General features: G+C 39.5%; 2 protein-coding genes across 6 annotated transcripts in view; one reads left to right on the top strand and one right to left on the bottom strand.

Annotated features, from left to right (window-relative positions):
* Positions 1 to 130: 130 nt before the first annotated feature.
* On the bottom strand, positions 131 to 20,664 carry EFCAB7 (EF-hand calcium binding domain 7). 3 transcript variants are annotated; one of them, XM_053984986.1, is made up of 15 exons: positions 20,161 to 20,664; positions 17,020 to 17,189; positions 14,193 to 14,404; positions 13,740 to 13,826; positions 13,102 to 13,291; positions 12,254 to 12,381; positions 9,115 to 9,256; positions 8,480 to 8,589; positions 7,787 to 7,944; positions 7,460 to 7,593; positions 5,893 to 6,041; positions 3,963 to 4,172; positions 2,586 to 2,693; positions 826 to 875; positions 131 to 202 (listed from the first exon to the last, which is right to left on the bottom strand). In XM_053984986.1, exons 2-14 carry the CDS (start codon positions 17,186 to 17,188, stop codon positions 867 to 869), a joined length of 1,806 nt encoding a protein of 601 aa, XP_053840961.1. In that variant the 5' UTR covers position 17,189; positions 20,161 to 20,664; the 3' UTR covers positions 131 to 202; positions 826 to 866. The 3 variants fall into 3 exon arrangements, with proteins under 3 accessions (XP_053840961.1, XP_053840960.1, XP_053840959.1); XM_053984985.1 differs by lacking the exon at positions 131 to 202 and having other exon boundaries at positions 650 to 875; XM_053984984.1 differs by lacking the exons at positions 131 to 202; positions 826 to 875 and adding an exon at positions 882 to 1,558.
* ITGB3BP (integrin subunit beta 3 binding protein) overlaps positions 20,331 to 26,259 on the top strand; it is a 19,196-nt gene continuing 13,267 nt past the window's right edge. For 2 of the 3 annotated variants that reach the window (XR_008438327.1, XM_053984989.1), the window contains exons 1-2: positions 20,331 to 20,411; positions 24,323 to 24,365. Coding sequence is in view for 2 of the 3 variants with exons in the window: in XM_053984989.1 (XP_053840964.1) it covers positions 20,407 to 20,411; positions 24,323 to 24,365 (48 nt within the window). In the remaining variant the exon portion in view is untranslated. The remainder of the gene's footprint in view (positions 20,412 to 24,322; positions 24,366 to 26,259) is intronic. The other variant, XM_053984990.1, reaches the window with a different exon arrangement.

The following is a 26,259-nucleotide window of genomic DNA, read 5'->3' as shown; positions in this document are numbered from 1 at the left end:
ATGGAGACTTTGCATATGTCCTCACTTAAAAAATTGGATAATGAAACCCTTCCTGGCAGCAGGAGGATCACAAAATAAATGAGGTTCCCTGTGCAGTGCTGTGCCATGGGGCACAGCATTTTTTACCTGCAGCAAACCCAACTCCTTCCACGTGCAGTGATTTCTCAGCTAAGCCCTTCTTTCAGCTTTAACCATTCCTTTCCTAAAATGCAGAGAGAGTTGCATATGAATTCCTGCCACATCTAAAAAGGCTGATTTTACAAACAAAAGAAATGTAAATAATGGACTGCTCACTTTGTAGTGTCTATTCCACACATATTTGTAGTGTCTCATTATTTCCCAACTCCTTTTTAGACAAGGGGCTGGGAATTTCTGCTTCACCCACATTTTGCCTGAGGCAGCATTTGAAGAACTCAGTCAGAGCTAAAAATCACCAAATATTTTCGGGGCCTCAACTTCTTCTAGACAGTTCTGAAAATGGAAATGATAGCTGTGGTACTTGCTAAGGGAAAGCCATGGAAAACACAAAGCTCACCAGGAATCCTGCCCGAGTGTGTAAATCAGAGCCCAGCTCTCATTTTGTCACTGACATTTACTTGCCCAGTGTAAGATTACAGCAGAGTCACAGCAGAGAGCAGGACTTGGGGCAGATAAAAATAACTTTGCAACACTACTTGCTGCCCTCACACATGAGGTCACATACATTTAATGGCTATTTTAAACTCAAACACTTTTTAAGCATCCAATGGTCAGGGTCTTCATTTTTTTCCACATTAAATATTTAGAGGAACCAGGAAAATATAATAAGCTGCATGCTTTTAGTACCTCAAAGATGGCTTTCATTGCTGTTGCACAGTCTTCTTATTTCAGCTGCCCTGGGAATAATTAATTGCTGTTAACAGTCCAAGAGCCCAAAACAAACCTTCATTTTTCTCAAATGATGTTATTTCCTTACTGCATATGGAAAGGCAGACTTTATTTTACATAAAAGAGTACAAAATCAGGCAGAAATTACAGAACAAGGGTAAGATAAGGATTATCAGCAAATGACAAAAAAAAAAAAAAAAAAAAAAAAAAAGGGAAATAAACAAATCTTTATCAAGTGACAAAATACAATGAGCCTCATCCCTTTATACTTCTCACATCAAAACCACAGGAATGTTTAATTAGGAACCCATTCCACAAAGTTATTTTTCCTCAGTGAAGCAGTTCTAGCCATGAGGGAAATTACAATCCATGGCATGGAAAACAAGAGCAGATTTAGAGAAATGATCCTTTATAAAGCACAATTATATTACAACTGGCAGCTGGATTACTGAACAGCACTAATTTTTATTGTGCCTCAGTGTTTTCATGCCAAAATCATCAAGAAATATAAGTGTATGCCAGCTTTTTGAGAAGGACAGGACTATAAATTGTCTAAAAGCTGCCCAAAGCTAATCCTGGTTGAGTGTGGCTGCTCCCAGCCCTGGCACTGGGAGGTTTAACATACAAGGGAGTGCACACAGCTGTAAATCCACTCTTCCTGCTCATTCAGGGCCATCACGTGCTGAGAGACCTGGCACAAGAGAAAGCAGAGGTGAAAGAGAATTCTCTTTACTGGAAAACTGTCACCCAATGTGCTGTGGAAGCAAAATGTTCAGTACTTGTGTCACTAAATGATGAATATTCATCATCTACACTGACAGATATTCAAAAATTGCTCTTGAATGTAACAGCAGAATATCCATAAGGGGTAAGCTTATAGTTTATACTGAATGAAGCCTACATTCAAATTTAAAATTTGAATTACAGGATGAGGCAATAGATATTCAAAGTGTCAGCAGCAAATTAAATAGGCCCCAGCCTTGGCTGTGTCATGGGGCTGGTCTTTTTACTACAGGCTTGAATTAATCCACCCTGGAAAGCTGGGAAATATAAAACAGCTTGGATGCCTCTGCTTTTAAAAGAGAGTGCACTTTCAGAAAAAGAAAACCGGGGGGTTATTCATAAATAAATGAAGAAAAACATCATCTGCATTTGTAATGGATTTTTCATCACATTCCATCCCTCAGGACCCTCATTTGGAATTGTCACTAAAGCCTGCCCAGCTCTGCAGCAGGGCTCAGCAATCAAGTTGTCTCATGGTTAACATGATCCCCAAATCAACTTTAGCAAAAGTTAACCACCAGCAAAGCACAGTGTGCATAAGGACTGCAATATATTTATTTTTCATTCTGATTAGTGCATGCTTGGTCTGTTCTCACAGGCATCAATACATGGGATTAAAAATTGCTAAGTGGAAAAAAAATAAAATACAGCTTCAGAAAAAGAGTATTAAAAATATTACTGAACGGTGCATGTACAGAATGGACAAGTGAAGCAGGCCCATGTATGAAAAAGTGGATTATGGATTTTTATGGCAAACAGCACAGGAAAACAGGGATACCTTAAATACATTATCAGCTTTGAAATATCAAAAAATGCATCTAATCAGAAGATGCCACTGTCCACATGCTCATTATCATGATAAAAGCCCTACAAAAAGAAAATCTAAAATGTCACCTGATTTTCTCTGAAGTTGGCTAAGCAATAAAAAGCCTTACCATCATGGATTTTGGAGCCACTTCCACAGCAAAAACTGTCAGTCCCCTGTTGTTCAGGCAGTTCTTACTCTGCTCATTGTTGACATGAATTATCACTTTATTTTCAGACTGCAGGTGAAAAAACATGAAGGAACCATTAGACATTCCTGGTTAAGTGTCTGTTCTTTGTGTAACAACTGCACACTCCTTGGACTTCCTGTGACCTTGCTGTTTTTCAGGGATGGAAATGCTTCATGGATACTCTGAAGAGTAACAGATACTCTTTGAAGAATAACAACTACTCTTTGAAGAGTAACAGCTACTCTTTGAAGAGTAACAGTTTCAAATGCACCTCAGCACCACAGTCATGGTCAAAAGTAATTTAAGATTCATTGAAACAACACAAGCACTTGTGAAGATACAACCTGGCCTTGTTGTATCTCCCCAGCCTGTCGAGATTCCCCCCAGTGGAGCTTCCCCAGCATTCCCACCCAGCCTGGTGAGACCTGGAAACCAAACCCAAGTGGTATAAACAGAGTGGGCAGAGATCTGGGGCAGAGAGCATCCAGTTGTCTCAGTGCAGCCCTGATCTCCTTCTCTGACATATCCCCAAACATAAAAATAACTCTGGAATATCCACCCTAAAGGGCGAAGTGCAAAGCCAAATCCAGAGTTCCAGGAGCCTCAGCATCCAGTCCTAATATTAGCCCCCCAAGCCACCCCCTTTTGAATGTCTGGACATTTAAAAATACACTTCTTGCTGTGATCTTTTCAGATTTAAAGCATCTGAAGTTTAACATCTTACTGTGCTGTGTTTATTTACTCACAGTTCCTGGTATAAAGGAAACTGAGAACATTCATTGTGATCTATGGAAAAAAGTTTAAAATCTCACCAACCACTTTTACTTGGATTTACAACTTTCAGCTTGAATTACTAATAAAGCACACTTGGAAGAATAATCAGGTGAAAACTCATCCATAACACACTCCTAAAAAATCACTGCTCTTTGACTTTCTTATGGACACTGAAAATATTCAGCAGTGTAAATGCTGTGATCTCTGCTCTTGCTCTAATTGCATTTCCTGCTGTTAGTGTTTGTTTCCTCATATGATGATGACACTGTGACAAAATATTGAAAAACTGGGATGTGAACACAAAAAATACTCAGTTTCTATATGGTAGTTAGAACTGCTTGCCTCATTATAACAATCTGCCCCTTCCAGGAGCACTGGCTCTTCTGAAGTCACAAGGAGCACATCAGGCAGTGTTTTTTTTTTAATGAAGCAGACACCAAAACCTGCTTTCAGGAACAGCAATTCTCAAATATGACCCAAGGAAGGAGGAGGAACAGTAACAGACATGAACACAAAGTACAATATGGAAGTTTCGGGCCAGACCTTATTTTCAATCACAGAGGTGATTCTGCTGCCTGATCTGTAGGTGTAGATGAAGATGTTCTCAGAGCCATCCAGCACTTTGGCCTCTCCTTGATGAACCACAGACCTGCAGACAGCCCTGCTGAGCTGGGAGCCCCCTGCCTCCAGGGAAATGGCTTTAATTCTGGGTTTGCACCTCTCTGCACAGATGTCAATGACAAAGGGGCAGGCCTGCAGTGAACAAGATGAGTTTTAGCATCACTCCAGCGGTAGTTTTTCCCCTCAGATTTTCACCCACAGCTCCTAAGTATTTTCACATTTGAACTAGAATGACCCAGGTATAAATATTTGCCTGAATATTTCATGTTATAAACTGTGAGCTGTGGCAATCTTTTACACCAAATGAAAGCCCAGGACAAGTGGCTTTTCCATGCCATTCCCAGTACACCCAATGTAGTTCAACACAGCAAACCCTTCCTTGGACAGCAAAATGTCCAGGAATTAAGATGAAACCTGAATGTATTCCAGTGTCTGAAACAAACCTGCCACACTGTTGTTGTCTGTGCCACCCCACAGAGATTTAACACCTCTGCACTGTTGCATTGAGCACTCTGGGAGTATCTTGGCTACATTTTACTCCTGGTGTAACAACCAGGGGTTTGTATTTTCTCAGACTCAGTCCCAGCACCTCAATTCCCTTCCAAAGGCTGCTGGAATCCACCAGGATTTCTCAAGCTCTGTCTCAGTGCTCCCAAAACATCAATCTGAAATTATTTGAAATCAAGGAATTAAAGAGTTCAGTGAGAGAGACGAGTTAACAGTTGGAGATTTTTAGATTAATTACGGAACCATTTGAGAGCTGTGCTGGCCTTTGGAAAGCAAAGGCTGGAGCCAGAAACCACAGCTGGAACAAGGCACAAAACACCTTCCTGAAATTCCTAACTGGAGAAGAACCTCCCCAAAATGCTCTTTTTTGGAGGAGGGCTCTCTCTTGTGGTTGAAATGCAGAAAAACAGCCTTGCACGGGCTCTGCCAACCACAAGTCAGAGGAAAAGGGCTCGTCCTTAAATCCTTCAGCATCATCCCAAAATTTTCACTGAGAGGCAATTGATATATCTCATACTGACTATTTTTAGGTCTTGATATATTTTATATACTGACTACATTGACCTATTTAACAAAATTAAATAATATTATCACGCTGTGATCCTAAAAAATCTGTTTTTCCTGGGAATTCAATGATTTAATTATCTGTATATTTAATGCTTTAATTTTTTCTCTTCATAAAAGAGATCCTCTTTCTTTAGAAAGAATTACTGACATCAGAAATACGTAATATGTATTTCAGAATATAAAAACAGATAAATAATTTTAAAAATCTGTAAGTGCCCAGAAACAGAGAAATAATCCCTTGTCCTGCAATGTAAACAATGTGTGACCCAAACCCTAAAATTTTAATGAAGCATTAAAATTTTGTGTTGAACCTCTTCAGACACTGTTGTGAAAGGCAACAATAGCAGAAATAGTTATGTCTGGAAACTAGGAATTCTGAATCACGTGGGAAAAAATTATCTTTACCTACTTCTATTGTGGTTTGGGCCACAAAATTGACTTTTTAAAGGAGAAAAAGTCCTGTTTTTTTCTAAATTTGCTGACAGGTCACAGTTTACCACCTTTATCTTCCTATCACTCTCAACCAACAGAGTGCATGGATTCTTTTAACAGATATAATCCAAAATTCCTTCCTCTTTAACCCCATAACATCCTGGTTTTCTCTAAAGGAAAGAAAATTTCTTTTTTTGAAGATCCAAGTGCTATTCTAAGAATCAGGACAGTGACAGCCCTGGATGGTGGCAGTGGGTCCCTGCCCTCCTGCAATCAGTTTGGGGCAGGCACAAAGATTGCAGCAGTTAAATGTACAGGGATTTTTGCTCTTTTCTGCCTCTCCTACCTCTGTCATTTCCAAGGCTTTGTTGTAGCCCAGGGACAACAAGGTGACCCAAAGGTCCCAAGGATCCCCATCCCGGTCGTTGGCTTCCATGAGATTCAAATCCAGAAATCCTTGTCTTGTTAGTTCATTCTTCTTCATCTCAAAATTTTCTGTTTCAAAGGAATAAAAACAGCACTTAAAAATCTGTTCTCTCTGCAAACACCTTTATCCTTCCAAAGGCAAAATCCCCCTCCTGTTAACAAGGTTGAAAAGATGGAGCCAACTTAGAGCCTCAGGATCTCCAAGATTATTTGGGAAAGAATGTCCTTGACCAGGCATGTGCTGTTTGCAGAGCTCCCCTGTGGATTTGGGACAATGCCTACAAACATTGGATAACCCCAAAGAAGGGGGATTTCAAAACAAAAAGAATTCATATTGATTTTTTTTTCCCCTAAAAGTTTGTGGTTGAGCTTTGCAGAATGGGGTATTTTAGGAATGGGAAATGAAATCCAGCTGGAGCCAGCACCTTGAAATGCTTCAGGTCCTTGATACAGAAATGATTTACTTAGTTCCTAAAAAGCAATAAAATTCCAGTAATCCTAACACCCCTCTCTAGAGAGAATATCATAGATCCACCACTCTAATGTCAGCAAACACATAATTGAAATGTCCTCATGTCAGGGATTTTTAAAAATGGTTTTCTCATCTTCATAACAATGCTAAATCTTTACTATATATTATTAAAAAGGGATTACCAATTTAATAAATCTATCCAAGGGTACAGATGCTGTAATAAATGGCTTGAACTTTGGTGTCAAGATTGATGATATTCGTGTGAACCCTTCCTCTGATTGATGACCTGGTGAAACATTCCCCAGCTTCTCCTCCTTCCTCTCTTATTTATTCCCACATTTCCACCCCTCCTGCTTGTATCACCCTGACAAAGTCATCAAGTGTGGAAAAGCACATCCAGGCATCAGACAGAGGAGAAATTCAGTTCTAGAAATGTATTTTTGTCAGAGTTTTCCATTAGTTAGGAAAAAATCTGATACCTCAGAGTGTTTTGGGAAAAGATAATTAATAGGGCTTGCCAGATTTAAAGTATTTTGGCCAATGTGCCACAGCTTCCAAAGGAATTATGTCAAACATGACATGGAATTATAAAAGGAGACACTGGCAACCCACAAAAACTCTGGATGCCAATTTGTAGCATCACAGCCACACTAATTAAATGTCCCTCTCCACATTCTGTGAGATAAAAAAAGCAGCACCAGCCCAAACTGCACCAAGGAGATGGATTAAACAAATACCTGTGACAGTTTCCTTCCCCACATGATCCAGGATTACAAACCCTGCAGGCTTTGGCAGCTACAAAACAATTAGGAAGGGGAAGAATTTTCTCAGCAGAAGGTCAGTGGCACACACAGCAGAATGAAGCAAAGCAAAGGACAGGAGACTGGAAAAAAAGAAAAAGAAAGAAGGAAGAGAAAAAGATCTACACATGTTCTTGGAATAGGTACAGAATACCCAGTTCTATCTGGCTTGGAAGTTAATTGATAGCCTTAATTAGCCACAGTAATGAACTTACCCTTACACACAGCCCAGGCTTCCTGGTCACACTTCTCCCCACTAGTCCTCAGCTCAAAGAAGTTGTACTCCTCCAGACTCAGGAGGCCATTCCCATCCAAATCAATTGTTTCAAATATATCCAGCAAAGCAGCTCTGAGGGATGAAAAAGGCCAAACTATTTCCAAAGGCTTCCATTTCCTTTTACTGTCTCATACCATTGCCAAGAACTGTTCAGTCTGTTTGAAATTATTCTGTACAAACAGTACTTCAGGAAAATCCAGATTTAAAAAGCCACATTTTAGCTGGAAAAGAGATTTTTACTCCCATATGTGAGAACAAAACTCACCGGAATTCGTTGGTGAGAGCCAGTTCTCCATCTTCATCCCTCCACACCAGTTTGGCTTCTCCAGTAATTTGGGTTTTTTCCTTTCTCAGCCTGCAGCCAGTTGTGAAAGGGAGCAGCCAGTAAACGCCAGATCCAAGCTCCCCTCTCCAGCCAAACATCTGCTCTTAAAGGAAGACAGAAAAGTTTGTAAGAACTTCTCAAATGTTGCCTTTCTCTGTTGCCAGTAATATTCATACAAAAGTGATTCATTACTTGAAAACACTGGGGATGCTGGGTTCTCTCCTTAAAAAAAAAATGGCTGTGTGATGTCACTTCAAAGATTAAAAAACAGTGAATTTCTTAGAATAAAAGTTAGAAAAACGGACAGGAGAGAGATGAAGAAAGAGGGGGGAATTAAGTTCATGCTCTCTTATTTCTGCCTCAGGAAAAGAATATCCTGTGCACTATGAAGTTCAAATGGCAAGGAGAAAGAAAATTCAAGGAAATTTAAACAAATTTTGCCTTGGAAATGTTGTGTTTGAAGGTGCAGAAACACAACTGAGTTTTTACAGAGTAGCTGTAAACATACCCAGCAACTCAGCAGTTCTGGGTACAGCTGGAATTCCTTCCAAACCCACGGAATTCACACCTCCAGCATTAACACACACACTACAAAATAACAATTAAAATAGGAATACACCAGAAATCTCTAACCTCTTTGTTCTGGAGTTCAGTAAAGCTCACAAGCTGTAAATTCTCTTGGCTTTCATTTTCCTTCAGGATAAACAAAGCTGTATCCACTGACAACCAGTGACAAGATTTTCCTAAAAAGAAAAATATCCCCCCAAAAATGCTGAATAATAATAATAATAATAATAATAATAATAATAATAATAATAATAATGGCCCATAATTGTTTTTCTTTGCATCTCAAAATAGATATTCCCATGCTATTTATTGATCCTTGGTGATGAAAAATGGGACAAAAACCTATTCTATGCTATTGGGATTTTCTTCCTGTTTAGGCCAAGCAGATAAATTGTTCCAAGCCTTGTCTTACAGATAATTATTAATTTTATCATTAAGAATTATTGATAAAATAGTTCTATTATTAAGGGTCAAGAATATTAAGGAATAGTTACACACCACACAAATTTGTTTAGAAAGCCAGCCTAGGTGACTTTAAAAGAATTTTGGGGTTAAAAGGCTCCTGTTTTATGGGATTAAAAAGGGAATATTCTACTTGGGAGAAAAAAATAATTCCAATGTAGCAACTGGATGAAGCCCCATGGTAAATCTCCAAGCCACCAGCTCTTTTTAAGAAGAAAATGAAATACAAACCCACTCACCTCCTGCCTGGGGGATACTGAAAGGTTTGATGGTGATACAAAGTGCAGATCTTTGGGGTAAGTGCAGCCTGTACTTGTGACTGATGATTTCCCCATTTTCCTCCAGGTAGAAGCAGCCTTTGGATTGTGCACATTGCCATTCCTGGAAACCAAGCAAGTATTAAGGGCTTTCTTCATTTTGGATGAGGATATTTTCCTCTGAAATGTTAATTAATTTGATTATTGAATAAACCCTGCATAAAACACATCATGAGATACAGCATCACTATATTTTTATTAAAAAAAAAATCCCAAATAGTCCTTTTTGTAGACAAATTTTGCAAAGTAACATTGCTTCACTTGTGAAAATGCCTGAAAAGCACAGAGATTACCCCAATGCTCCTATAGCTGAAAATTAATTTGGAATTGCCACTAAGATTCTGCAAATATCTGACAGCATGGAATAGTTTAAATACAAATAATATACAATTTGCAACTCCCTTTCTGCTGTTCTTTGGAGGTGTGGAATTTTTTTTTAAAAATTAAGATTTTGCTCAAGAAGTTCTAAAAGACTTTCAAAGTAAATTGGCTGTGAAAAGACAAAGATTAATCAAAAATAAAGTGTGATGTCCAATCCCTGGCAGGCACTGCTATCCAAGTCCCTCCCCTCCTGTAATTTCCCATAATCTTTTCATTGTGGGCACAACCTGCTGGAGAAGTTGTTAGGGATAATCTTTAAATGCAGCTATTTCTGGACCATGGAGCCAGAGATCAGCCCCTGGCCAACTTTTATGGAGCAGAATAAACCTAATTAACAAATCCATCCAATCATTTTACACTCCTCTTTATCCATGAAACCGGGTTTGTAGTGACAGGACAAGGAAAAAGGGGACCAATCATAAAAAATAATTAGGAAAAAAAAGTGGTCAGAGACAAAATATTCCTGGGGTTTAATGGTGAGGGTTGAATATGGAGCAACAGCTGGGGTTGTGTCAGTCAAAAGTGGATAATGGGAGCTGGGATTAACATGAGTCAGTGACAGAATTCCGACATGGAGCTCAGCCTCTTGGATCATTTCCACTGCTAGTCCTAAACTGGTTATTCCAACACTTCATGACTCCTGACTTCATTTAAAAGGAAACTTTAAAAATGGATTTTTTTTTTTTTTCTTCAAACTTGACACAACTGAAGTAACTGGTTGTTTGTTCCAAGCTTGATACCTGCCAAAACTGTTGGACAAAAACTTTATCCTTATCCTTTCCTTTCTGGAAGTCAAACCCTGTTACTCTGGCAGAGAGCATAAGGTGGTGTTAGAAGCCCTAAATTATCAAATTCGAAACAGGTATGTAAAATTGGGAAGCTAAAAGAGGATTTTCTGATTGGATTTCCCTCTGTCACTTCAAAACAGAGAAGTTGTTAATTAATAGCTAAAGTGGGAAACGTTTGTGTTAGAAATTTTAATTGGAAAGAAATGTTAGGCACTACCTGCTGCTGGTCACTGCTACTGACATTAAAGTTAATATTGAAAATATCCACACATTGATGCATAATTCCTAATAAAAAGCAATGATTGAGAGGGATTTTCTAAGGGTTTTTAGTTTTAGACATTTCACCATGTTCTGACTTTCACTCTTTTCCTCTGTCAGAAATGTAAAGTTGGTGTTGCTCCTGAGGGCAATATTTTCTTCCTTAAACAAAAAGACAGGTGAACAGCAAAAATATAGAATAAAATTCTTGGATATAAGACAAATAAAAATAATTTTGGGGTGGTGGATTCTGATTCACACCACAAATAAATCCCTGGGTATTTAGTCATTGATTCTGGCAGAGCTTTCATTGTGCAAAATGAAGTTAAAATAATGAATAGCTTATTAACAGGAAATATTTAATTTATAATATATTGATTTTATATAATATTATATATTAATAGCAATATAATAAATCTATAATTATCTTTTCTTAATAGGGGATATTTAATTAATAGGAAATAAACCTTTCTATGTTCATGGATTGATTTCAGGTTTTGGATGATGCCAAGCAATAATAATCAATATGGGGTTTTTTTCCAGTCAGTTTTTACTGGCTGGTAGAAAGAAGAAAGAATCCAATCTTGGGGAAGTGTGTGCTGGTTTTATACACCCCACATCATGTTTGAACAAGGTGAGATTGCAGGTTAAATTGCATGGAGGTCCAGCTACCTAAACAGCCTGCACAGAACCCCTGGGAGATGATGTTTGGAAATTTTAATATAGAACAAAATGTCACTGTATAGCAATGGGGAAGATAAAAAGGACTTCAGAGTTCAATAACAAATCCAGAGTTGTTATTTGAAACAAAAATGCAGCTCCTGGGGACAATCAGTTCAGTTTTCCAGCAGCAGTTACACTGTGTGGTCAGAACCATTTTTTCCCTTTCATACAGGAGTCTCCAGGTGAACATTTTTAATGTATCCCAGCAGTTCCCAGTTAATGTTTTCTATTTCTACAGCTATTATTTTCTGTTGAAAGAAAACTAGTAAAGGTTCAGTCAAGAAAGGGAAAACAAAGGGAAAAAGATCAATATTAACACTCTACAAATATTGACTTAGCAAAGTGACTTTGTTGTCTCTCTCCCCCAGGAATTTGTATTGAATGAGTGATTTATTTAAAAGAAAATACTGATAGAACATATTAGTCTAAATAAAAATCAATATTTTCAGGTTATAGCATCTATTTACCAAGCAATGCCCACGAAACTGAATATGCTCACAGATCTGTTATTTATTTCTAATTACCTTTCATGCAAAAGTTTATGATACACAGTCTTTCAGACTACTTAAGCATTTAAAGTTCTCACCAACCTAATAAATTATTCAATTTTAAATTTCTCAAGAAGTCATTAACTGTTTTCTCCAACAGTGGTTTCATTTATAAAAAACATATTTTGTTCTATTAAACCTTCACACCTGAAAAATTATTTCCAATAACTTGTTGTCAGCAAAACCAACAGTATATAAAAATATTAATAATAATACGTATCAAGAAAGCTTTCAGTAGTTTATAGCTGCCCTTGACAAACTGTTAATAAAACATAAGACACCATTTTTCTCTGATTTTTTAGCTTCTTTAAAATGCAGTGACACAGGTGCCTAGAGGAAAACACCATCATTTCAGTGTGATACCTTCATTGTGTCAGGCTCAATAATTGGCTTTGTGCTCCTGCTGCTGCTGGCACCCACAGAGACAGTGGTGGAGGTGGAAGCTTTGCTGCTTTGAGCTGATGAAGGTCTTGAAGGAGCTCTGCTGTCACCTATAAACAGAGATATTTAATTACAGTTACATTATTTCAACCCTCTCCTAGTGCTATTTACCATAAACCTTGCATTTAGAAGCACAAAGAAAACTGGATAACAGGAATTCCATCAGAGAATTTCCCTTCATCACTGTTCTCATTTTTGCACCTCTTTGATTTGAAGCAATTTGGAACAGCACAAACTACATCCCAAAATTTCATGCTTGGTGCTTCTGCAGACCATTCCCTGTGGAGTTTTTGCAGTTTGGGATGGTTTTGAAGTGTCTTTGTAACTTCAGGAAGGACATTAAACTGTCCACAACTTATTAATTGTGCTTGAAAAGCAGCCTTAATAATTGAAACAAACAGCTTACTGAGAAATGTTTAGGGTTTCATCTCTGATCTAGGAAGGAAATAAATAATTTGCCTATTGCAAACCTGAGCAACATTATATAATAATTTGCCAATTGCAACACCTGAGCATTCATTTTCTCTCTTCCCTCTGGACTGTGTCACATGAAAATCAACAGAATCCACCCTTGGGAATCTGAGATTTCACAGATGCAGCCATTTGAACATATTTTACTGACACATTGATTTGATTGCTGCAGTAGAAATTATATTCATCAATAAAATCTTCAGTAATCTGAGAAAAACTAAACAAAAACTCAACTGCTCCTTGAGCCAGAGCTTCATCTCCACCAGAAAGAAAACACAAAATGTAAGAAATTTAAATACCTTTAGCCAGTTTGTGATCAGTTTTCCTGGAGACCCTCGGGGATGGTTTTGGCACTGGCAGTGTGACCCCTTCAGGGAAATTTTCAGTTTGATTCCCAAAGTGCTGCTGCCTCAGTCGAGGGTCAGTTTCCAGCCTGTTCCTTGCAGCTCTGCAGCATTGCTCACTGGTGCTCAGGTACAGCTCACAGAACTGGAGAGAATAAAAGAATATTTCACTTACCAAGTCACATTTCTCAAAAGGTTTTAAGGAGCAAAATGTAGCATTAGCAAGGAAAGCACAGCTCAGCAAATGGAATGCACTTCCTCTTCAAGCCCAATATAATTTTAATTTTCATTAATCAGGACAACCACTCAAGTATCACAGTAAAATGCAGCCATGATTCAACAAGGAGGTCCAAATATTGACCTCCTTCAAAAGTCACACTAAAAACTAAGTGTGACTTTCAACTCCTCCTTTCTAGATATTGGAGGACTGATTTTTAACAGGATTCTTACCAGCTTTCCTCCTATGAAACCATATTTTTGTACAAGTCTTTGTGGGCAGTTTGTTCAGTGGAAAATTTACAATCCTGGGGCAAGGGCATCACTAATGCTTGTATTGTCAATAACACAAGAACAAACATCACTCTTGGCCATACCTTGTTGTAGTCAAGTTTGCCATTGCAGTTAAAATCAGCTTGTTTAGTGATGCTGGTCACTTCCTCCCAGGTCATTTTATCACCTCTCTGCAAGATAAAAACAGCTCAGCTTGGGTTCCTAATCAAGAATCCCGTTCACCTACAGCACAAATTCCATAAACAAAGGAAAAATAATTTTATGTTCTGTCAGAGAATCTTATCTTGCAATAGATTTCAACAGATTTTTATTTGAATCATGAAAACAGAGGTCAAAACCATTAAAGATTTTGTCTTTACAATGCTACTAAATATCAAAGAGATCAACTGTATCAGTTTATGTAATTCTGTGATGCCTTCTGGAAACCCATGATGAAAATCTTCCATAAAATGGGGAATCCCAGCTCCCAGTACTATCTAATTTCCAAAATCTCTACTAATTAAAGATGGATTAATTAAGTTTCTAGTGATACTTACTGTTGTAAGAATTTTACAAAGTTCATCATGTGAAATATATCCAGCCTTATCTGTGTCTATTTTACCAAATGCTTCAAGCAGTTCATTTTTTGTAGCTGGCTTTTCTTTTTTTAAAATAGCACAAAAATCATCAAAATTCAGTGAAGTTGTTTGTGAAGTCCAGTATTTGTTAATGGTCTTCTGAGAAGGATTTCTTCCAGCCAGCTGAAGTACTGAATAATAAAACACAATATTAAATATATCTTCCAACTGTTACAAAAGGAGTTTTCTCCAAACATCCTTGAGTCGCTTTCCATGTTCAGATTTTTTTAAAGCCAAATCACTCCAAGAGAAAAGTGGGTCTGAAGGACAGTTTTGTTTATGATCTTAATCAAAATAACCATAAACTCAAACACAGTCTCAGGTGTAAAATTCAGCCTATATCCAGTGTCTTAATATCAAAAATATATTATTTTTAAGTCTGCACATTATTAGATCCTATTTCTACTAAGACCAACATCATCTTTGCACTTCCTTTGCCAAGAACTGAGATTTAGAGTAGAATTTATCTGAGACAATATTTTATGTCATCCCTGTATATTTGAACATATCAATTCAAATTATACATGAATTTTAAGGGGAAAATGATACCACCAGGCAGCCAATGTCACACATGCAGCCAGTGCCATGGGTGTTACACCTGGCATTCTCCAAAATGAATTTGCTGGATCTATCTGCCTCTTCAAGGTCTTTACTGAAAACATCCTTTCTGTTTTCAGTGTGATGAAGGTATTACGTTAAATGGAAATTAAATTCAAATGCACAGTCTATCTGAAATGAGAGAAATGCTTTCATATCTTCCCAAATAATCTTTAAGGGAAGCACAGGAGATCCTCCATCTCCACCTGGGCTGGCATTTGATTTTGAGCCAGCTGAGCAGTGCCCAAGCCTGTGCTGGGAACTGCTGAGGAGCATCTGTGAAATGAGGCAGTGGCATCGTGACAATGCTCAGTGGGACCCAGCAAACCAAACAAACAAACCAACAAACCAACCAGGCATGGCTGCTGTCAATCCCTGCCTCAGTGCCAAGCACTAAATAAAGATCTGTGCCCTGCCACCTCTGCTGGAGGAGCCAGAACAGAGCAGGGATCACATCTTTATCCGAGCCACGCCGGGCACGGAGCAACGGTTTGGGGATTTCAGTGTCAAGGGCAGCCAGGGAAGGAAGGGCAGTGACTCTGGGGGTTTGTTCCCATGGATAGGAGAGTTCCCTGCAATGTCAGTGCAGCACATTATTGTATTTGACAGATATCCTTCAAATATACAATCCTTAATTTTATATCTCCAGGGAGACCAGCACTTGCCATTCCCTCCATGCCTCCCAGTTTGTGTTTGTGAAAGCTCAATCAGACTGCACCTTTCATTTATATTTCTTTATGGTCTGGTTCTGCTAAATCTCTCCAGACAGGAAATTAAGCTACCATTTGGGGATAAGAAAAACTCCTACAAATAAAATTTCCCAGGGCCAATCTCTCAGTGAGCACTTTAGTTTGGAATATCAGCCAAACTTCATGAAGCAAGAGATGCTTAAACACTGGCACCACTCGTTTGAGAAATGCCAAAATTGGCTTAAGATGAAATATAAGTCTTTAACTCTCAGTGCTAACAAATTCTAAAATAAATTCTTAAATACCTCTGGAAGGATTGAGAGTCTAAACAACTAACTGCCCTCTCTAAGCTGACCTTGAAAGCAAAATGCCCAAACACTTGCTGTGCAGCCAAGTGGCATATGGATAGAGCTGAAAGCCAAAGCATTTATTAGAGAGATGACATTTGTTCACACCACCCCTCTGTTAAAATCCAGATTATCCCAAACTATCATTAGGATGTCATAAAGGCCCTTTTATTGCAGCTGGGAAAGCCTGGAGAGCACCAAGTCACAAGCTGTAGGAATAAGCTTGTTAATGGGGGAAATTTCATGTTCTGCTGTAGGGAAAGAAGCTACAATCAGTGCATTCAGCTTTTAAAGTGGTGGTTTCCATGAGAAACCTTTTTAAAAAGAACAGAATTCTCTAAGAAAAAAAAAAAAATCACCACCCAAAGAGAGCACACAATCCTACAGCTCCCTACAGTGCAAAGTTGGAATTGTATTTGCTTGAAGAATTTTTTCTGCCACAGTGAAACCTCCTTCAAAACTGAGGTTATTTATTACTCAGTCTTACTTTACTTTTTCCTTATCTTACCTGGTCACTAAGATACATTATTAAGAAACCAATTTCCATTTTTCAGGTAAATTTCTCTCACTTCTCTTTGGAATTCCTGAGGTTTTCAAACCAAAGCCCCACAGCTTTCAGTTTCTGCCAACAACCTTATTTAGTGCAGCCGAAGCAGTCAAACATTTGTCTTTTCTGCTGTACTGCTGGCACCAGCACCACCACTTATACACAAAGAAAGTCTGGACAAAAAAAAAAAAAAAAAAAAAAAAAGAGAACTTTATATTCCAGTCTGTGGGAGTGTAATTCAGGAGGAGTTGAGATAAGGAGTAAGAATTCTTATGGAACACCAGTTGTGGTGGTTTTCTGTGCCCATCTGTCCACTCTAAACTGAATTGAGACCTTTCCTACTGGTGATTTACAAGTAAAAATCTATAAATCTATTTTATTATCTATAAATCTATCTAAATCGACCTAAAATCTATTTCATTATCTATAATAAAATAATCTACAATAAAATACCTCTGTCTGGCATTCCCACTTCCAGCAGGCATCCAAAAATACTCTCAATTCCTTAAACCAGTTACTGAGTTTATGCACAGTAAGAGTTAGAGGGGAAAAGATCCAATCATTACCTAAACTGAGTTGTTCTTTTGATTTAATATTTTCTAAGCTGCTTTTTAAGACAGTCAGATAAGCTGCTCTGCAGTTCATGTAAAAAATGGCTTCTTCTGCATGCTGGGACTTCTTCCCTTGGGAATTTTCCAAGTGTGTGGCTTTCTGATTCCCAGGAGTGCTGGCCATCCTGGGAGGGATGAAATTCCAGTTAGAATTTGTAATTGTCTTAATAATGCCTCTGTTTGTCCCCTGAAACACAGACTAGCCCAAATTATCCGAACATCCAGGTCGTATCCTTTCTTTTCTCTAAATCTGGGATGGGAATAATTATCTACACTTGTGGGTAAGCACCATGAGATCCACAAGCACAAAGGGTTTGTCACAGTTTATCCTTCACTGGCAGTAAAAAGATTCATTTCACTGTATTTTATATAGTTGCAGATATTTGATATTACAAGTACTATATAAACATTATATAGTCTTGATTTTTGAAAGCACAAAAACACATTTTCATGTTATCTGTGAAACAAGGCTTTGCCATCCATATTTTCTCTTTTTACTCTAATAACTCAACAAAACATATGGATAATAATAAAATTGGTCCAAATTGGAACCCTTAATCTCAAAAAATGCCAGGTTAAGCACAGAATTCTATTTCTTAGAGTTACCTAAATATAAATAATAGAAATAATTGTGCATAAAACTTTAAACATAAGTGTTCATAAAACTTTGAGCAACTCAGGCCTTTTAAATCCAAGGCCCATACAGTTATAAATGAATGGGAAAAAACCAGAAACACATTTTTTTCTCAATTATTAAAACAACTCAAGGCTGTTTGCTCAGCAATGGTCAGCAAACTCTGACAGCAGCTTTCTGCTTCCACCAGGGGTGATTAAGGTTTTTACAAGGCCATCACAGAGGGACACTAAATCCTGTTGTGCTGTTGCTTTAACAGCTTCTTGTATTATTTTACCCAATGTTGACTTCAGGAAATATATTCCAGTATAATAAATGGAATATCTCAAGTTCAGCAACAAGACAACAGCATCCCAGGGTCCCCTTCAGGACTCATTGGGTTTTTACTCAGGAGGCCTCAATCACTGGCACCTTGTTGAGTTGTACAGATCTTTTACACTTGGGAAAGGCAGATAATAATTGCTTATCAAGGATGAAGTACCCAATTTGTAACTCCCTGACACTTTAATATTACACAGGCACCAGAAGGGCCCTGCAGGGACCCCCTGGCACGGCCTGGCTCCTGCAAAGGGGTGTCACTATAATGAAGCACCAGTGTTACACACACGGAATGAACTGGGGGGAAAGGCAAGGAGGAGAAGAAGAAGAAGAAATGTTAATTTTCCAGTGACCAGTTTAGAAAATGTGAACTCTTGTTTGTACTCCTCGGACTTCCCATTACTGAGCTATTTCTTATGAGGGCCAGGAAGTGCTGCCAATCCACGGCTGGAAAATCCAGTGAGCAATGGCTTAGTGACAGCAGCACTGCCAGCAGCCCCGTGGCTTAGGCTGGGACATTTGTACTGCATAAATGACACTTCAGAAAAATAGACAGAGGGGAGCAATCCAGCCCAGGCTTCCAAACAAGGGGAGAGCAGGTTTTGATTAGGCACTGGGAAGAAATTCCTCCCTGTGAGGGTGGGGAGGCCCTGGAAGCTGTGGCTGCCCCTGGATCCCTGGTGTGAAAAATGCACATTTTATGATTGGCTTTTCGCAAATGTTACAATGAATATTATATGTGTAATGTTGGAAAGTTATGCTGTATTAATTCTCTCAAGTAGTGTGTTAAATGTATTTTTTAGGTTATAACACAATGTTAAAATAGAAACTATGCTATGTAAGATACTTTTTAACTAGCTCGAGAAAGAGATGAGATAATCAAGAAACTCTTTGCACAGAGATAACAGCGACAGGGCACATAAAGAGTTACAGCCTCCTTATCAGAAAATACATTCTTCCACCTTCTCTCTGTCTTTATGGAACCACCAGGATTAAGAAGTTGACAAAAACCAGAAAAGCTCTTAATTTGCAAGGAATTTATGCATCATGTATGGATGTATGAATATGCAACAGGCTGTTGCTATTAAGGTGATTCCTTTGTTCACAAGGCATGCTTATTGGGCTTAAGGGCCCGAGAGCATCCGGACATCCATAATTCTTTGCTTTTTATTGCCTTGTAATTGTCCTAACTCTAAATTTTTATTACTCTAATTGTATTGCTACTTTTATAACCATTTTATTATTATTAAACTTTAATTTTTTTTTTTTTAAACCAAGTGATTGGCGTTTTTCACACTGAAGTGTCCAAGGCCAGGTTTGGATGGGTGTTTCAGCAGCCTGGGATAGTGGAAGGAGTCCTTGCCCATGGGTGGAACTGGATGAGCCTTAAGTTCTCTTGGTTTTTAAAATTTTTAAAGTTTAATAATAATAAAATAGCTATAAAAATAGCAATACAATTAGAGTAATAAAAATTTAGAGTTAGGACGATTACAAGACAATAAAAAGCAAAGAATTACGGACGTCCGGATGCTCTCGGGCACTTAAGCCACAACAAGCATGCTTTGTGAACAAAGGAATCACCTTAAAAGCAATAGTCTGTTGCATATACAAAACACTTCACGACTATGCATATATTTTATTTAAAACAAGAAATTCGTCTGGTCCTTGTTAAAAAGTTTCTGTTAATCCCCAGGTGCCTTCGAGTCTAAGTCAGGCTTGAAGAAGTTCGTTTCTGTTGATAAGGAAAGCCATAAATTCCTCTCCTCTGGAAAATTTAGGGGTTTCTGTAATTGTAATCTTTGTGCGAAGAATTCCTTGATTATCTCATCTCTTTCTTGACCTAGTTAAAAAGTATCTTACATAGTATCGTTTCTATTTTAACATTGTGTTATAACCTAAAAACACATTCAGCGCACTACTTGAGAGAATTAATACAGCGTAACTTTCCAACATTACACATATAACATTCATTGTAACATTTGCGAAAAGCCAATCCTAAAACGTGCATTTTTCACAATTACAATCCCCTTCGCCCAGCCCTGAGGGGAATCAGCCCTCCCGCTCTCTCTCCCTCAGCCCAGCTCGGCCATCCCTGAGGCGCGTTTGGCCGCCCCGAACATCACCGGCCCCGGCCCGGCTCCTACCGCGCACAGCGGGACCCGACGAGCCCACACGGACACCGACACCGGTCCCGGTCTCGGTCCCGGTCCCGGTCCCGGTCCCGGTCTCGGTCTCGGTCCCGGTCTCGGCTTCGGTCTGGGCCCCGCAGCCCCGCCGGGCTCCTCGACCCCGCCCCGGCCCGGCCCGCCCTCAGCGCCGTTTCCAGCCGGCGGCGTTTGGCGGGCACACGGCGGGAGCTCCGAAGGGGAGGCGGCGGGAGCGGCTCCGGGATGTCGTAGGTGTCTGGGGAGCGGGGCAGCGCTGCTCGCCCTCTCCGTCCGCCCTCTCTCCCCTTCCTCCTCTCCCTTGCCGTGTTCTCTTCCCTCTCTCTGTGCTCTCTCCTCTCGCACCGTCCCCTCACGGCAGCGGCTCGGTTCCCGCGGACTCTGCCGTGAGGGGGGCGCTTCTCCCGGCGGGCCGCGGCTCCCGAGCGCGGTCCGTGAGGGGAGAAGCGCGCTCGGAGCGGGCCCGGGGCGGAAGGAGCGGCTGACGAGGGGGGCGGGATTTGTTTCCAGATGGAAACAGACCGGGAAATGCGGGCAGTGGTTCCTGGGGCAGCGCTGCGGGCGGGGCTGGCTGGGCGGCGCTGCCGCTGTGGGTGATCCTCTCCGGATTCTGCATTTCCGAAGGGTCGGGCGCGGCTCTGCCCAGCGACGTGACAAGGAGCAATGGCTGTAAACTAAAACACAGCGAGTTCCACCTCAACATCAAGGAGAAGTGCTGTACGCTGAGGGTGGCAGAGCTCTGGAGCAGCTGCCCAGGAGGGCGTGGAGTGTCCCCCTGTGGGGACATTCAAAGCCTGCGTCGCCTGCTCCGGGTGACCCTGCCTTGGCAAGGGGGTTTGGACTGGATGATCTCCAGAGATCCCTTCCAGTCCCAGCTGTTCTAATTCTATATCTCTCTACACAGCATGGATAACGCCCGTGGGGCTCTGTGGGAGAGGGGCAAGAAGAAGGATCACGAGATGGTTCAGCTTGGAAAGGACCCACAGTGGGTCCATCCAGTCCAGCATTGAAGCAGGGTCATCCCCTGCACATGGCACAGGCTGGCATCCAGGCAGGTCTGGAATATCTCCAGTGAGGGAGACTCCACACCTTCTCTGCCCTGTTCCAGTGCTCAGTCACTGCACAGGAAAGAAGTTCTTCCTCACATCCAGGTGGAACCTCCTGGGCATCATTTTCTGCCCATTGCCTCTTGTCCCATTGCTGGGCAAAGCCTGGTCCATCCTCTGACCCCTCCCTTGGCCACCACGGAAGGGATTGGCAAAAAAAAAAAAAAAAAAAAAAAAAAAAAAAAAAAAAAAAAAGCAGGTTTTGATATGAATTTGTGAAAGTGTGGCTTCAACAGTTTGATGGCAAGGTTCACGCTATTGCTCACTACACAGATGGAGCAGAGACAGGAAAATGGGATTAGAATCAATTTAGAATGATTTACATGGAGACCAGGGATGCAAAAGGGTCACGGGGACAAGGATATGGATACAAAAGATACAGGTGCAAAAGAGTTTAGCAACAGTTAATCACTGACTGATTTAATATTTATAAAGTGATTCAAAAGGATTTACTACAATTACAGCAGTGACTAAATTACAGATTCACACACTCAGGTGCAGAGAGGTGGGAAGGAATTGCAGGCCTGTGGAGATCATGGCATGACACCCCCCATGCCCATTTTCCATCAGGCTGTATCTCTTCATTTTGTCTCCAAAGGGAATAAATCCTGCTCATTTTTCTCCTATATTTTGCAATTTATCAAGCAGCAAGTAATTAATCAAGTCATGTAAGTGTGGTGCTGCTCTTGTGTGTCTCTGCTCATCGTGGGCTTCTGGAGATCAATAAAGAAAGTTCTTTAACCTGATAAATATTAGGCACAAAATAATCACTGCAGGTTGTACAGCTGGCTGGAAACATGTGCCATCATACTCTGCATGGTTAAGAAAATAAATTAAGTCTTGTCAGGCTAATTCAGGAGCAGGAAACTCAGGTTAAATTTTCTCACCACAAGTGCCTCATCTTTTTGTCTCCTTTTCTCGTTCCACTCTGACATTTGGTTCTACACCACAGGCAAAGTGAGCTATGTAAAAAAAAAAAAATAAACCATACTAAAAGTGGTGCTCTTCATGTTGTTTCCTAAAATACTTTTCTTTACACATATTGTTTTTTCACCACATTCTTCTTTTGGAAGATCTGAGAGACGACAATTTGGCCAACAGGGTTTTCATGTGAGGTATCAGGATAAATTTGGTTTCAGGGGCCCAAGCCAGGCTCTGTGTGTAGACTTACAGCATAAATTTTTAATAATTCTGATTTAACTTCTCATATAATGGCATTGAAAAGACAATCAGTAAAAACAACCCCCAGGCAAGCCAGGCTGTTGGGTGGCACAAGGCAAGGTTGACCTCCTAAAGCTAAAATTCTATTTTCCTGTACAATATTCCAGCTCTTTCCAACGTTGAAGAGCTTGGAATGAGGCTCCATCTCTGCCCCCATAGTTCAGGGTGCTTGCAGAGAGAAATCTGGGCTGTGTGCTGCTCTGTTGCTCTACACAATATTTGACAGACTTCAAAGAGCATGGCTTTGATCAGTGCTCAGCTTTCCCCCTAAGAAATGTTCTCAGTGTTTATAACTTAGTGGGATTTTCATGTAGTTTCTCATTTATTTCATCCTACAGCTGTGATCCTGCTCCTGATTTCCTCTGGCTTTCGGCTCCTGTTGACACCTGCCATAAAAACTTCCATCAGAACATGCCTTAGTGTAACATGCAAATGCATTGGCCCCCAGAGCATCCTTGCAGTGTGGATGCATTAATAAATGGAATATTTCTCCGCTGCCACGAGCTGGAAGCTGTAATGGAGTCGGGATTCCTTGAGCTATATGGGGTTCTCTTTAAAAAAGAAATACATTGTAAAGAATTCCATCAAACTGTTGCAGCTTTGGCTGCCCTTTGGCCAGAATTTCAGAGGCCTTTTTAATTTAAATGTTACCTGTTTACTTGGCTTTTTTAAGACAGGGTATTTCTTTTCCCCTTTTTGTAATAGAGATAGCTGTAAAACAGTTTTCCTATAAGACCCTTGCCTTACATATCAGAGATGTGTTTCCATTCTATTTTCCCAATCCTTTAATTTACAGTTTTGGAATAGCAGCATAAATTTGAAAAGGATATGTTTGGAATGAGGTCATCTAAATTCCTTACAAGGCAAAACATTCTTTTTCCAAGACGAAAACCGAACTAACTTCTTGAAATATGATGTATATTCCAAACCTTGTTTAATTCAATGTAATATATATGTTTCTTGGGGACTGTTCTTACAAAGATTTTTTTTTTCTCATCGTTTTACATCATGTTTTAAACTATTGTTAAGATTTAGGAACGTGCTTAAAAAGTTTCAGTTGTCTCTGGGAAAAATAGTCTTAATTTATGTTGACCTTTCTTTCCTTGGAGCATTTCGCCTGCATTCAATAAAATTTTGATGACTGCTCTTTAGCAGACAGCTGTACCATATAAAGTATTATAAATATTCAGCTTTCCTCTTCCAGTGTTGCCATTAACAGCTGGGCATCCAGTTCAGAGGAGCAGATTTTGCAGAGAGAGCTTGGCATGTTCCTGAATCAGGAGAGGGAGGAAGGGAAGCAAACAGTTTCTTATGGTTTGGGGACCTGTAAAGACATAGAGCATCTGTTCCCCAGTTAAGTCATAGGCTGGTAGCACTGAATCATGTTAAGAGCTAAAATGATGGGAAAAACTACTTATTTCACCTTGCCTCTACCTGTGTCTTAAATGTCTTAAACATTATTTCGACTAATGGCAAAATAATTGCAAGCCTTGCTCAGAAGGTATGTAAATGGAAATGCTTTTGGGGGAGGGGGTTGTTGTTTATAGCCTTGGAGAAAAGATAAATACTCAGCATGATTTCACTTCAGAGCCTTGATTTTATCTCTGGTATGAAATGGAGAATCAGATTTACTTAGGCAAACACTTTATCCTTCTAAACAAGCAACATTCAGGGAATGGATTTGCTTTGGATGCCATCAGAAAATGTGAAACCAGAAAAGGAGACTGTCTTTAACATTATCAATTATAGACCTTACTAACAGAAATCTTTGTGTCTACATGACCATAAAACCTGTCCATGTTTTTCTCTTGCAGGGCTAAGAGAGCATTAAATTTGGATGCTGTTAAAAAAGATAATGTAAGTATTTTTTTTGGTGTCTGGAGCCATCTGGGCTGTATAAATATATATGTATATATATCTGTGTGCAAAAATAAATGTGGATATAAACAATCCATTTCATTTTAGCTGCCTTTATTTTGTTACAGATTGGATGTTGTCTGGGCAAATCTTAAAGCACAAAATTACTGCTGCAAATATTAGTATAAAATTGATTGTATTTCATTTGTCACAGAACTGCCTGGCGTTAAGTAATGTACATCTGCATGAATCACTTGAAAAATGTGCATATTGTTATTGCCACCACTATTTACCCAAGAGCTGAATGAGTTAAGATCCTTGGTGAAATCATTTATTAGAAATTAGCTCCATTATCCTGGGAAGCAAACGTTCTGCCATGTAATTGTACATGTGACAATATGGAATTATGATAATGCTGTAATCTGCATATTAGAAACTGCAAAATTGAAATGAAAACATTAAAGGCATTTTCATGTCAGGGCTGTAATTACCTCCCTCAGCTAATCTGGCATAATGAAACTATAAACTCCTAACGCTGCCATCAATTTCACCGCAGTTATCACAACCAAAATAAAATTGCACTGGTGCTGTTATTTGTTCTAAAAGCAGCTCCAGCATCCTCCCAGCCACCAGCAGGTCGTGACATATGTCAGTTTATTAACTCCCACTGTGGCTCTTGTGCAACCAGCAGGGCACAGGAGCTGGGGAGGATGGCAGGGTGCAAGGGAAGGAGAATTTTGGAGAAGTACAGAGAGAAAGAGCTGGTCAACAAACGAGCTCCTAATAAATCTCCAAGCCTGGGTCATTTTGAAGAGGTTTTTGTAAATGCAGCACATCTTTGGAGGCCTCAGTGGTATTGAGCAAGGCAGAAATTGGGCATTTAAAATTTTTCTAGACACTTATTTTTTGAAAATTTCAACAGAGGTGGCAAAATACCACAGTGGCACCAAAAAAAAAAAAAAATCATTAACAGTTTAATTAGCAGCTTAGTGTACCATTACCCAACTTGTTCTGCTCAGAATGCAGCTGTGACTGTAATTTTGCATCTGTTTCTTGGGCTGCAGTAACAGTTTTGTAGACGAGTGGTCCAACTGAAATTCCATGGAATGCTTTTCCTGCCCTAAAGCCATCCCCTCCCATGAGATAAAAAGACTCACTCCATGCTTACCTGCAGTCAGGTTCTTGTGCAGCAAAAAGCTGAGGAAAAGCCCACCTGAATGACAGAAACTTTTAGTGGAGGCTCAGTGATGTGGCTTTACACTGATTTTTGGTTCACACGATGTCTCTAATAGATGCATGTCAAAGATTTAAATTAAATAACTTTATAGAAGGAAAGAAGGAACAGAAAGTAGTGAACTCATGGTTTGGGTGAAATATATGACTGATTTTTGCTGTTTCTGTCATTCCTTCCCTGTTTTTATCAAGAATTCCTCATTCCATGGATCAAAATATTCATGAATTAACCAGATCAGGAATGAGTATTTTTAGATTTTTGGAATCTTAGTGTGGTATCATTAAGCAATTTCATAGACTGGAGTAAAATTCTTCTTCCTGGAGGAGAAAACCTTACTGACAAATAAAAACTGTTTTTGTAAGTGCTGCAGGAATTTTGTTTAAAATAGCCTTATCCATATCCAGAAATGGGTGAGGTGACTGCTGTTCAAGCAGGAAAAATTGTCTGAAATGTTTGGAGATTATCCCTGTTGAAAAGGAGATTTGATGACATCTTAATCCCTAAATTGGCATTGATAAATATTTCATTTAAAGACTATTGGAAGCATTTCTTTACCTGCCTGAATGTGGCAAGACAGAGTGAGGATTTCCATCAGGTGTAGTTTAAATGCTGCTAGACTGGAACAAGAATATAAATGAGAGGTGTGAAATTATTTAAGGT

This window comes from Vidua macroura, chromosome 9 (assembly GCF_024509145.1).
Source record: "Vidua macroura isolate BioBank_ID:100142 chromosome 9, ASM2450914v1, whole genome shotgun sequence".
In the NCBI taxonomy this organism is placed as follows: domain Eukaryota; kingdom Metazoa; phylum Chordata; class Aves; order Passeriformes; family Viduidae; genus Vidua; species Vidua macroura.
The sequence above is the reverse complement of the archived record's forward strand: the minus strand, read 5'-3'. Positions and strand labels throughout refer to the sequence as shown.